At 32.6% G+C, this 13,413-nt stretch overlaps 3 protein-coding genes across 3 annotated transcripts in view; 1 reads left to right on the top strand and 2 right to left on the bottom strand.

Moving 5' to 3' along the window:
* The window catches only part of LOC132720156 (aladin-like), a 52,883-nt gene that overhangs the window by 22,717 nt on the left and 16,753 nt on the right, over positions 1 to 13,413 (top strand). Inside the window, exon 5 of the mRNA XM_060704198.1 lies at positions 960 to 1,062. Coding sequence (XP_060560181.1) covers positions 960 to 1,062 — 103 coding nt within the window. The remainder of the gene's footprint in view (positions 1 to 959; positions 1,063 to 13,413) is intronic.
* LOC132720146 (uncharacterized) lies at positions 1,287 to 4,989 on the bottom strand. The gene is made up of 2 exons (XM_060704179.1): positions 4,567 to 4,989; positions 1,287 to 1,620 (listed from the first exon to the last, which is right to left on the bottom strand). The coding sequence occupies exons 1-2, from the start codon at positions 4,891 to 4,893 to the stop codon at positions 1,501 to 1,503; spliced, it is 447 nt and encodes a 148-aa protein (XP_060560162.1). The 5' UTR covers positions 4,894 to 4,989; the 3' UTR covers positions 1,287 to 1,500.
* Positions 9,646 to 13,026, bottom strand: LOC132720144 (uncharacterized). The gene is made up of 3 exons (XM_060704177.1): positions 12,372 to 13,026; positions 12,083 to 12,219; positions 9,646 to 10,543 (listed from the first exon to the last, which is right to left on the bottom strand). The coding sequence occupies exons 1-3, from the start codon at positions 12,633 to 12,635 to the stop codon at positions 9,667 to 9,669; spliced, it is 1,278 nt and encodes a 425-aa protein (XP_060560160.1). The 5' UTR covers positions 12,636 to 13,026; the 3' UTR covers positions 9,646 to 9,666.

The following is a 13,413-nucleotide window of genomic DNA, read 5'->3' as shown; positions in this document are numbered from 1 at the left end:
GATATCAACATGAAACTTTGTAGATAGATAGGTATCATTGGGTAGAAGTACAGTGCTAGAAAATCATAACTCTGCCTTGCCTTATTTTGAAGTTATTGCCCTTTGTTCATTTCTACACTATGAATTTTACCCGGGACATAACTCTGAAACTATAAGAGATATCATCAGAAAACTTTATAGATAGATAGATCTCATTGAATAGAAGTGCAGTGCAAAAAAACATAACATCACCTGCGTTATTTTGGAGTTTTTGCACTTTGTTCATTTTTTTATTCTTTCCTGTGTCCAAAACCTTCTCGGGGGCATCACCCGGTTCAACCGGTCTTGTTATATATAAACTGTGTTTACCTTTTTATATGCCCAAATAAATTTTGGTGTAAACAGTAAAATGTTATGCACCTGGTTATCTGTCTGTCCGTCTGTTAGCAGTTTTCGTGTCTTGTCTGTATTTTGGACTGTTGGAAGGAAATTAAAACCTGGCAGAAATGTTAACCATAATGATATGATAATAATGATTTGGAGTCAGTCAAAAGTTTAGACTTTTTAGACATACAGACTTATCACATCTATATGTTTATAAGAACATATAGGCTTTTAGGACATACATATATTATGAAGCAGAATACAAGTCTTCATTGCAGAAATTTTATCAGTGGTAATGTTTATGCTGTTTTATGTTGGACAAGCCATCCAATAAAAACCTGCACCATACACTATTGTATCTGACCATATGCTTCCATGTACTTTGGGCTTGGGTGGCAGATATCTCTTTCACAACAAGTGATAGTCGCAAATTTCTGCCATGATAGAAGTCAAACTTTGAAGTTCCAATGGTAAATGCAGGTGTGTTTCTAAACGGCCTCTTGAAATTTATTGTGTATGTATATGGAAATGGAGTGTTGCGTTTCCAAAATGCTTCTCATATCCTGATTGACAGTGCTCTGTCTGCTGTATTTCAGTGATGTTCCTGAAGCTAACAAAGTCTACAGCCAGTTTGTCTATATTAGTTCCCATGGATACCAACCCCCTCACTATTTCTTGCAATATCTTCATTTACTTCAAGTCACTTTTTTCTCTATCCTGCATTTATGGGAAATAAAATTGAAATACACAATTATTGCATATATAATCTAACATTATATAAAAGTGTCTTTAAAATATATTGGTATGGTTTTTAAAGTCAAATGTTATTCATGTTAAACTGTTAGCTGCAAATGTTTTTATTCACTCAAGCTTTTTTGTTAGAGAAATTTTGAAGAAATAAAAAAAAAATCTATGCTAGAAAATAAATATCTTTCTTATGTCCCTAAAGGTAGTGATATAGTAAATGCCTTTCCATCCGTCTGTTGCAGATTAAACATTGACAGTATGATGTGTTATTTGCAAGATTAAGGTCCTAAGCATATAGCCTATACAAAGATGTATAAAGTGGCCTAAATTGTAGATGTACAGTAAAAACTCTGAAAACTGGACCCTGTTTAAAATATACAGAATATCAACTTACAAGTTTTCTATATCCTGTTTTGCCTGGTTCTGTTCTGCTTTCATTCTCACAATTGCCTTCTCAACAACTTGACAACATGTTGTAGAGTTTCCAGGTGGAGTAATTGGAGGCGTTGTCTAAAAATTAATTAAAATGTCTTTTATAACATGCTTTTCAGTAGTTTATAGAAATATATCAGTGAAATAAAAAACTGTTATTTTACTGCAATTTGTGTTGAGGTTTGTAGTAACTAGTAGATGATCCCAATTTTTTTTGAGTTCAGTAGAAGTTCAAAGTCACAGTGGTCTTAACCTAGAAAAGCACGTCTAATCAAATCAAAATTTATTTATTGTCAGCCCCGGGAGATGCTTTGGTAGTTTAGCGCGGAGGAAGGTAGTCTAGTACTGGTGTAACTCTCCAGGAACGATGGTTAGGAAACTACCCGCCTATATGACTGAAATACTGTTGATAAAGGCGTAAAATGAAACAAACAAACAAACAAATTTATTGTCAGTATATATTATAAAATTTCACAAAACATAAGCTATGTATAGCTTTTGACCGGCATAATTTGTCTAACCAATTTGGCTTACAGTGGAAAATTTAAACATGGAGATGATTGAATTTTGGGGTCAGTTGGTTGAAGGTCAAGTTCAGTGGCATTGACCAGAAAAACTTGTCCAACTCAAAACTAGAGGATTCAGTTTGGGCTACATTATCCTAAAATTAAGTGTTAAGGTCAGTAGTAAAGCCTGGATTGGTTTTGAGGCTAGTCAGTCTAAGATCAAAGTTTTACTTTGGCATTGCCAATTTAAAATTTGTCTGACAAATAACTAGAGTATTGTTAACCAGGTTTTCCGAAGGAAAAAACTGGTTATTAGATTGAGGTATGTCGGGCGGGCGGGCGGGCGGGGGCGGCGGGCGTAAACAATTTCTTCTGTGCGCAACACCTCCTACATTTCTCAACGGATTTTGACCAAACTTTCACAGAAGCTTTGTCATCAAGTGCCCTGGCGCATATTGTCGGGGTTTTGCGATTAGATAATATTTGACCTAATTATGGCCCTTTGTTTTTTTTCCTTATATAAAATATATAGTGAACAATTTCTTCTGTGCGCAACTCCTCCTACATTTCTCAACAGATTTTGACCAAACTTTCTCAGAAGCTTTGTCATCAAGTGCCCTCCAGGTTTTCCGAAGGAAAAAACTGGTTATTAGATTGAGGTATGTCGGCGGGACGGGCGGGCGTAAACAATTTCTTCTGTGCGCAACTCCTCCTACATTTCTCAACGGAATTTGACCAAACTTTCACAGAAGCTTTGTCATCAAGTGCCCTGGCGCATATTGTCGGGGTTTTGCGATTAGATAATATTTGACCTAATTATGGCCCTTTGTTTTTTTTCCTTATATAAAATATATAGTGAACAATTTCTTCTGTGCGCAACTCCTCCTACATTTCTCAACAGATTTTGACCAAACTTTCTCAGAAGCTTTGTCATCAAGTGCCCTGACACATATTGCCAGGGTTTTGCAATTGGTATATATTTGACCTAATTATGGCCCTTTGTTTTTTTTCCTTATATAGAATATATAGTGAACAATTTCTTCTGTGCGCAACTCCTCCTACATTTCTCAACGGATTTTGACCAAACTTTCTTAGAAGCTTTGTTATCAAGTGCCTGGCACATATTGTCGGGGTTTTGTGATTGGATAATATTTGACCGAATTATGGCCCTTTGTATATTTTTTCCTTATACAGAATATATAGAGAACAATTTCTTCTGTGCTCAACTCCTCCTACATTTCTCAACGGATTTTGACCAAACTTTCTTAGAAGCTTTGTTTTCAAGTGCCTGGCACATATTGTCGGGGTTTTGTGATTGGATAATATTTGACCAAATTATGGCCCTTTGTATATTTTTCCTTATACAGAATATATAGTGAACAATTTCTTCAGTGCGCAACTTCTACATTTCTCAATGGATTTTGACCAAACTTTCACAGAAGCTTTGTCATCAAGTGCCCTGGCGCTCACTAAATTCCCATGTTTCTTCCAAGACATCATTCAAGTATTTTTTTAAAATTGTGAACATACTTTTCTTAATATCGCACAAAACACCACACACCAATATTGTTGACAAAAGAAAATGACAAGAGACGCAAAAATGCAAAAATTAAGCAAAAATAAAGTACTGTTTACCTTTCTAAAACATTTGGGAAAAAAAGGCGAATAGACAACATAAAATTTCTCAATCATTTTTGTATGAGGAATATTAAAAAAACCATAATTCCTCCTAAAAGTTCAAATAAAAACAAATGCCCCTTCATGACAAAGCTTCTGTGAAATATTTTGCTGAAAACCTGGTTGCATCGCATTGCGATGTTCCTTGTTTGATCTACAGTCCTAAAATTTGGTTAAAGGTTTGTCATGATAAGAAGAGGGCCCCTTTTCTATTTTAAATTAAGTCAGTCAGACAAAGGTCAAGATAACTATAGCTTTGACCATTAGAAATGTGATGGATCAATGAATTGAGAATGATTTAGCTGACAGTATTAAACATTTAATGGGGGAGATTGGTTATACCAGAAAATGACCCCCAGTGATTTTAAGGTCAGTCAGTGTGTCAAAGATTAAGTTATCATCAAAATCTTTTCCAATTAATAACTATAAAAATATTTAGCTGTTCTTTGCTGTTGCATTAATTTTTGCTCTAAATAAACAGACATTGTGAACTTTATTTTCAATACAATAGGTCCAGTGAATTTTAAAAGTTTACAGGACCTTGTTATAGCCTACATGGATTTTCATTGTTTTACACTGGCACCATTCTGTCCTGAGTTGAGTGCATTTAGGCCAATTGCTTGTTTATAGATAGTTGTTAAGAGACTACTTTGGAGGAAGTCAGAAATTGGTGTTGGTGAGTTGAGTTGGTGTTCAGAAACTTAAACAATTACATGACAGTATAATGTGCTAATACATGTTTTAAGAAATAATGTCAATGCACTTAACCATGTTTGAAGATATCTTTAAGAAAGTGAAATTTGTTATTTGAAACATAGCATTTAAATAATTGTTAACTTACATTTGTGGCGATTCCTGTAACAAGTCTGCATTGTGATTTTATCACATCAACTTCTGCCTGAGTTGATTTTAGCTTTGTCTGAGTTAATGTCAGTTTAGCTTTGGTTGATGTCAGTTCTGACTTGGTTGATGTCAGTTCAGCTTTGGTTGAAGTCAGTTCTGACTTGGTTGACATTAGAACACGACGTAACAAGGACATTTCAGTGGTAATCACATCTATTTTAGCAGCTAGCATGGAATACACATCATCAGCACTCAAATTAGCTTCTGTATACATCAAAATGTAGCAAACAAATATTGTTTGTAGCAAAAACTTGTAAATGCACATTTTATTTTTTTAGATTTTCTTTTTTATAAATCCTCAAACAAACTGGAGAAGTACCTTAAACTAGTGTTAACACGCATTTGATTTCTTTTTATAGAATTGTAAGTACTTGTATGCTCATAAAAACAGAAGATCTTGTCCACACTTAAAGCATGTTTGACGGACATTTGCTGAAAATCTAGAGTTTTCATATTTTCCTTATAAAGTCAAAAAGTATGAAATTAAAAAAAAAATTTTTAATTGGTCTGTCAGTACATAAGAATACAGTTTATTAAAACTTTGCTTCTTTTTGTCCACACCCACTCTTATTCCTTCCAATACTTTATGAATCTATCAACATGAAACTTGAAATGCTTGATTGTCATGACAAGGAACAGTTGCTAGGCAAGGGAAATTATCATGAAGCTATATTTTTAGCAGTTAATCCCCATTGATACATGTTTATCATGAAAAGGTACAATTGTAAGACAGTTGTTTCCCTGCCCCAATACAAGCTTGGACCTTTCTGTGACGTTCTTTCCATGGACAAAATCATAAATAGAAGTTTATGGTAACAATGTTGTTTTTTATGTCTTTGTACATTCTTAATTATTTTATACACAATTTAGTACAGCAATAGGCACAGCATTTAGCTAATAATTTTTGCCCAATCATCAAGCTATGTTGTATCACATGACGGTATCCACTAATCACCAACCATTATTCTTTACTTGTTATGTGTGATTGCCTTGGCAATTTTCATTTAATTTTTGGAAAACCACCTCTTACACACCTACCCCTATATTTTGGTACATTGTGAAGGTTAATATATAACTATAGTTGTAAGAAAATAAAATGTTGTGCTTTGTTAAAAAAAAGTCAGTGTAACTGTGATATTTAGGTTGGTTTCTGATATCCAGGTTCTGTTATCTGGTTCTCTGATGTTCAGATTCTTTCAGTAATCTGGTTTTTTGATGTTCAGGTTCTTTCAGTAATCTGGTTCTTTGATGTTCAGATTCTTTCAGTAATCTGGTTTTTTGATGTTCAGGTTTCTCCAGTAATCTGGTTTTCTGATGTTCAGGTTTCTCCAGTAATCTGGCCCTTTGATGTTCAGGTTTCTCCAGTAATCTGGTCCTTTGATGTTCAGGTTTCTCCAGTAATCTGGTCCTTTGATGTTCAGGTTTCTCCAGTAATCTGGTCCTTTGATGTTCAGGTTTCTCCAGTAATCTGGTCCTTTGTGTTCAGGTTTCTCCAGTAATCTGGTTTTTTGATGTTCAGGTCTCTCCAGTAATCTGGTCCTTTGTGTTCAGGTTTCTCCAGTAATCTGGTTTTTTGATGTTCAGGTTTCTCCAGTAATCTGGTCCTTTGTGTTCAGGTTTCTCCAGTAATCTGGTTTTTTGATGTTCAGGTTTCTCCAGTAATCTGGTCCTTTGTGTTCAGGTTTCTTCAGTATTATGGTTCTTTGATATTCAGGTTATCAGAAATTTAGGTTTCTCCAATATTTAAATTTTTCTGAAAATCAGATGCCTCTCAAATTGTTTTCTCTGATATTGAGGTTTGATTTTCAGGTATCTCTGACATTCAAAACATGTTGTTTATGAAGAAAAGAATTCTTCTGTTTTTTCGCCACAAAGTAGCTTTAAAGTTGCATGTTTAAACTGTTTCTACTTGATAATGTTTAACAATGTAAATCTTATCTTTTTCTTCTATTCGTAAAATGTTACTGATTTATCTTTTGAAAAATTTTGACAAAGATTATCTTTTGTTTTGTAGCTTTGAAACAACAAATGAATTTGCATGACAGTAAATTCAACATTTGTTTAACATGTTTGTACAGGTATTTATATGATAAATAAGGAAGTTAAATTTTATGCTGATATGTTTGATTATTTAGATAAAATTTTGACTATGTAATATCTTTGTCAGTGTCACATCAACGGGCACATCCTTTGAACGCTATGCAGTCAATATTTGAGGCGCACTATGACAAAATCAACATAGTGTGTTAGTGAACAGCATTGATCCAGACCAGCCTGCGCATCCTCGCAGTCTGATAAGGATCCATGCTGTTCGCTTACAGTTTCTCTACTTGTAATAGATTTTGGTAAGCGAACAGCATGGATCCTGATCATACTGAGCGGATTCGCAGGCTGGTCTGGATCCATGCTGGTAGCAAACGCACTATGTTGGTTTTGTCGTGACGCGGCTCATTTTGATTTTTTTCCTTAAGATGATGAATGGTTTTTCATTTCAACTGGACAGCAATGTGATATTAAGTCTATGATTTTTTTTCAAGTTTGAATTTTCATATTCTATTCTAAATATTTGAAGGCGATAAAGTTGTATGGATGATAAATATTTGTATATATGTGCAATACTAAGGTCTTCATGCAAAGGCATTTTGAACGAATCCTATCATCAACAGCAACCAGAAATTGCCGGCAGCTCCATAACATCATAATTTGTATATGGTGGACAATTCTGGCCAATCACTTTTAAAATATTGTTAAAGCCAGGTTGTCAGCATCCGTGTAAAACTCTAACATGTGTGACGTTAACTTAAATTCCTTTCTATTAGCACATCATGAGTAAAACAGATGAGCACAGTTGGGTTCATGATTGTTTGTTTTGTTTTATTGGGTTTTATGTCACACGGACACAGTCTAGGTCATTTGGCGTTGTTCCAGCTTTACTGGTGGAGGAAGGCTTCGGGTGCACTTCCATGCATTATTTCAGGCACAAACGGGTACCTGAGTAGAACCACAACATTCCGTAAGCTAGCTGGATAGCTAGTTCCTGTAGGGATTCAAACCCACAGTGGTGAGGGGCAAGTGGTTTGAAGTAGGTACATGAACTAAAGCATTAGAAATGGTATAAAAAAGCAGCATCCTTTCAACCACAACATTCGTGATTTCCTAAGGATTAAAAAGAAACCAAAAAAACCTTGGTACCTACCCTACCTAACTTTTTTCAGCCTGTTCCCCTAAACACAGAATTTTTTTTTTTTTTGGCCTAATGAAGAAATAATATGAAAACCCCCAGACACCCCCAAAAAATAAAAGGAAGTATATTATTCACATTGTTAAGAAAAACTTAAATAAAAATCACAATGTAAAACAAAAATGTATTCACTATTGTCACATACATCATTTCTTTTTGTTAAAAAATAACTATACATGTGAAATATATTATGCTCACACATTCATCAGGTAACAAAAAAAATATTTTTGTCAAATTATTATTGTTGAATTATTTACAGGTCATGCATTTGTTTATTGTTTCTGTTAACCCTTAGCCTAATAAATATCTTAAATGAACTTGTCCATCTTTCAAACTCAAATTAAAGCATTTTTTAAAACTGTACGAACCCTGTAAATGTAACTTCCCATTACACAGTTTTCATAATGTACTCAATAACTGACAGTAAATATTAAATACACATATATACCATACTTAAATTTAAAAAGGACCTACTTCATTAAACATTAGAAAAATTGCAATTACCAAGGTAAAAATAATTATTTATAACACAGCAACGAAAATGAGATATGGGTAATTTAAATTAAAAAAAAAAAAGGTGACCTTGACCTTTGACGACTGACCTTAAAATCAATACAGCTACATGTACTAATAATCATTGACCTAAACACAAAATCTTTAGACTAATTATAACAAAGCATTCTATATATTTATTGTATGTTAGTTGGATAAGTGACCTTGACCTTTGACTGGCTGACCTCATAACAAAAATGACCTTTAACAATGGTATGCACTGTTCCCTATTCAATCAGAACTTTTTTTAAAAATTTCCTTTCAGATAATTCTTAAAAAGTGCTTAAAAATGTAAAATAGTGCTTAAAAGTCCTTGAATTTGATTATTCTCTTGAAAAGTGCTTAAAAAGTGCTTAAATTTGCTTGAAAATGTTTGAATCACAGAATGACATAGTTTTGATAAAAATCAACGGTTAACAAAATAAAAAAAAGAGCCAATTTAGTATCAAAATCAATGAAATGTTTACTCAAGGTAACAGTTAGTGGACAAATTGCAGTTGTTTTGAACTAATCTGTACTTGATGCACCCTTAGTTGTTCTTCTATAATGTTAGAAAATGTGTATTTAACAAAAAATGGTGAACAAACTATCCATCATAGGTTGAAGATTGTGTCGGTATATGTGCAACAAATGTGCTTGAAATATGGGAATACGTGCTTAAATAGTGCTTAAAAAGTCCTTGAATTTTGGCATTGGATGTCTGTACGAACCCTGAATTTTAAAAACATAGGAGAAAAAACATGCCAGAGGTTAAAAAATATTTATGTTGTTCTTAACATTTACATCTCCTATGATATTTTTCATCCAAAAGTATTCAATGTGAACAATAACACTTAGAATTTTATAGTTTAATACTTTGATTACAAAGATGTTTTGAAGCTGAATGTATCCAATGTGACAGTCAGACAGTTAACCAAATAATAAAGGACAATGTAACAGACAAAAAAACTCTTGAAAGAATTGGTGAATTTCTTGTAAAATATCTGAAAGATGGTCATTTGGGTTCCAAAATAGTATTTTTGATGTAAGAAAGAAAAAGAACAGATTATATAAGAACCAATCTGAGTGTATAGTTTGATTAAAGTAATTGTATATATAACTTTTCATTTAAAAAGAAAAAAAAACACAATTACCGTTTTATTTTGTCCATAATTTTCACGGTACCGGACCCATTCTGTAACAAAATAAAACTTAAGTTAACTCTGAAGAAAAATGGTCACTAAGTTATAACAGTTATGCAAATTTTTATGTCGGGCAAGCCATCCAATGAAAACCAGCAGCACAGATTCTTGTATCAGCCCATATTGAAGCATGTACTTTTGCTTGTTCCTTCGATAATTCTTTCACAGTCAATGATAGTCTCAAATTTTTGTCTTTATAGAAGTCAAGCAGTGAAGCACCCATGGTAAATACAGGTGTGTTTGTAAAAGGCTTCTTGAAAGTTATTGTAAATGTGATGGGAAATGGACTGCTGCTATTCCAATGATGGACACGACCGGATTGACAATGCTCAGTCTTCTCCATTTCAGATTTTACAACCTCTGTGATTTCTGATTTCTGGTCTTGAACTGTCTCAGCAAGTCTAGCATGATTGTTTGAGAAGTCACTGAGGTTGGTTGAAAGTTTTTCTAACTCTGATTTGGTTTTAAGGTGATACATTTTTGTATTTTGTATCTCTTCATTAAAGTTATTTTGTTGTTGTTCAACCTTTGTGGAAAGTTTTTCATGGTTGTTCGATAGTGCCATGAGATTTTCAGATTCCTTAGCCACATTTCTTTCCAAATTTATTAGATCATGAGTGTTATTTGATATTTCTTTTTTGATATCTTTCATTTCATTTCTCATTTGTTGTGTTAGGTTGTCAAAATTTTTAGACATGGCATTTAAGTCATTATTAGTTTTTATTATTTTTGTCTCCTTTTTCACCATTTCCAAGTTGTAACTTGCCATCTCTCCGGTCAACACTTTTACCTCTTGTCCAATCTTTACCAACTTTTTGTCACTGTTGTTCCTGAAGCTAACAAGGTCTACAGCCAGTTTGTCTATGTTAGTCTCCATGGATACCAGCCCCTCACTATTTCTTGCAATATCTTCATTCACTTCAGCCATTTTCTTCTCTATCCTGCATTTATGTGAAATAAATAAAATTGAAATATACATATTATATATATAAATCTAACATTATATAATAGTGTCTCTAAAATATATTGGTATGGTTTGAAATCAAATGTTATTTATGTTAAACTGTAAGCTGCCAATGTTTTTTATTTCCTCAAAGTAACTGCTTTTTTGTCGGAGAAATTTTGAAGAAAAAAAAAGAATCTATGCTAAGAAAATAAAGTTATCTTTCATATGTCCCTAAAGGTAGTGATATAGTTAATGCCTCTTCTTTCTGTCTGTGGCATATATCAATTGAACATTGTCGAATGATGTTCTATGTGCATAATAAAGTGGCCAAAATTGTACACATATAAAGTGGCCAAAATTGTAGACGTATAAAGTGGCCAGAATTGTAGATGTATAAAGTGGCCAAAATTGTAGATGTAGAAAAATGGCCAAAATTGTAGATGTATAGAATGGCCAAAATTGTAGATGTATAGAATGGCCAAAATTGTAGATGTATAAAATGGCAAAAATTGTAGATGTATAAAATTGCCAAATTTGTAGATGTATAAAGTGGCCAAAATTATAGACGTATAAAGTGGCCAGAATTGAAGATGTATAAATTGGCCAGAATTGTAGATGTATAAAATTGCCAAAATTGGAGTTTATCTCTTTTTTGTCTGGGTCATACATGTAACTTTTACTGTCTTTGATAGTTTTTGAAATTGCTTGGCTAAAATCGCAATCTTGAGGTTATCTTTGAAGCATAGCATTGTCATTAAAAAAAACTGGCATATTTTAAAAGCGGACCAAATTAACTTGACCAGTAATAGGAAATGCAGCTTTTCAAACTTAGATGATGCATTTTCTTACAAATTAGACATTTTCAGTTAGAATTTTCTAGATTTCAACAAATTGCTTCAATAAAAAAATTCTTCCCAAAAATTAGTGTAGTACATATTTAAATGACACACATTGTTAATACCTTTTACATTTACAGTACTTTTTGTGTTCAAAGTTATAAAAATATAAACTCCCTCTTAAAGCATTATGCTTGAAGTAAAGGATTTGCTAAAAAATCAATACATAAGATGAACTTTTTCAAACACTTATGTCAGGTATAGCCATTAACAGATAAATCTTTTATACTTTGAAGGGTTCATATACAGGATAAGCTTCTGATATGTCGTAAATTCATGATAATCTAAGGCTAAGTCCAAAATTTAAAGAATAGGAAGTTCTTTTGTACTTACACTGGCATCGGTGTCACTTTTTTGTAAAGTTTTTGCAAGCAAGTTTGTATGAAGGAGGTTGAAACTTCACACACACTTCTTGAAAGCATGATTTGTCACTATGCAAAACCCATAACTCTAACATGGATTTTGACAGAATTAAGGCCCTTTTGAACTTACAAAACTACATTATCCAGGCTCATGTTAAAAGAATAGATAAGCATGCTGTCCTACCCACAGCTCTTGTTATATTTAAAAGATAATTCTGTATTTGTCTAAAGAAATATAAAGTTTTATAAAATTATTATAAAAGGACATCAACTTACACATTTTCTATATCTTGTTTTGTCTGTTTCTGTTCTGCTTTCATTCTTATAATTGCCTTTTCAACAACTTGGCAACATGTTTCATCTTCAAATGAGGTACTTGTAGAGTTTTCAGTTGGAGTGATTGGAGACCTTGTCTGAAAATTATTTTAAAATGCTTAATTAATGATACAAAATTTTGTCATTATTGGATTTATATAGAAAAAAGCAAGCAATGGTTATTTCCTTCAACCTCACATGTATGAAAAGTCTATCCCAGCTAGCATAGTTATAGAATGTGTTAACTTACATTTGTTGTGATTCCTGAAATAAGTCCACATTGTCTTTTTATTATGTTTACTTCTGTCTCAGTTGATTTTAGTTTTGTCTGAGTAAATGCCAGTTCTGATTTGGTTGACATTAGAACACGACGTAACAAGGACATTTCACTGTTAATTGTATCTATTTTAGCAGCTAGCATGGAATACACCGCATCAGCACTCAGATTAGCTTCTGTGTACATCAAAATGTAGCAAACAAATATTGTTTGTAGCAAAAACTTGTGAATGCACATTTTATTTTTTTAGATTTTCTTTTTTATAAATCCTCAAACAAACTGGAGAAGTATCTTAAACTAGTGTTAACACTCATTTAATTTCTTTTTATAGAATTGTAAGTACTTGTATGCTCATAAAAACAGAAGATCTTGTCAATTAAAGCATGTTTGACGGATATTAGTAGTAAAGCTAGAGTTTATATATTTTCTTATAAAATCAAGAATTATGAAATTTTCACACCGTTCTTACCCCTTCCAACATCTTGACTTTGCTTTTAACTGAAGAACTATGGTATCAACATGATACTTGTTAAAAAGTACAGTTGTAAGACATTATTTTGAAAGAAATATTTTATGAGTTTTTCGGTTTGTTTTTTTTACATGAATTTTTGTCAAAATTTATTAATAACAGACCAGCGTTATGCACAGCATTTGGCTGCTCTTGTTTATAGCTTGTTAGTGTCTCTGTTATATCCAGATTTGTTCTGAAATTATTTTGTCTGATATTCAAGTATCTCTGACATTCACAATATGTTATTTATGAAGAAAAAGATTCTTCTGGTTTTTTTCTTCTTCCACAGAGTAGCTTTAAAGTTGCATGTTTAAACTTTTTTGCATTATAATGGTTTAAACAATGGAAATCTTGATCTTTTTCTTCTATTTGTAAAATGTTGCTGATATATCTTTTTTGAAAAATTTTGGATAAAGATTATCTTTTTGTTTTGTAGCTTTGAAAACAACAAATGAATTTGCATGACAGTAAATTCAACAATTTTTTAACATGTTTGTACAGTAT

Source organism: Ruditapes philippinarum, unplaced genomic scaffold (assembly GCF_026571515.1).
Source record: "Ruditapes philippinarum isolate M1 unplaced genomic scaffold, ASM2657151v2 ctg744_1_1_1_1, whole genome shotgun sequence".
Classification (NCBI taxonomy): Eukaryota; Metazoa; Mollusca; class Bivalvia; order Venerida; family Veneridae; genus Ruditapes; species Ruditapes philippinarum.
The sequence above is the reverse complement of the archived record's forward strand: the minus strand, read 5'-3'. Positions and strand labels throughout refer to the sequence as shown.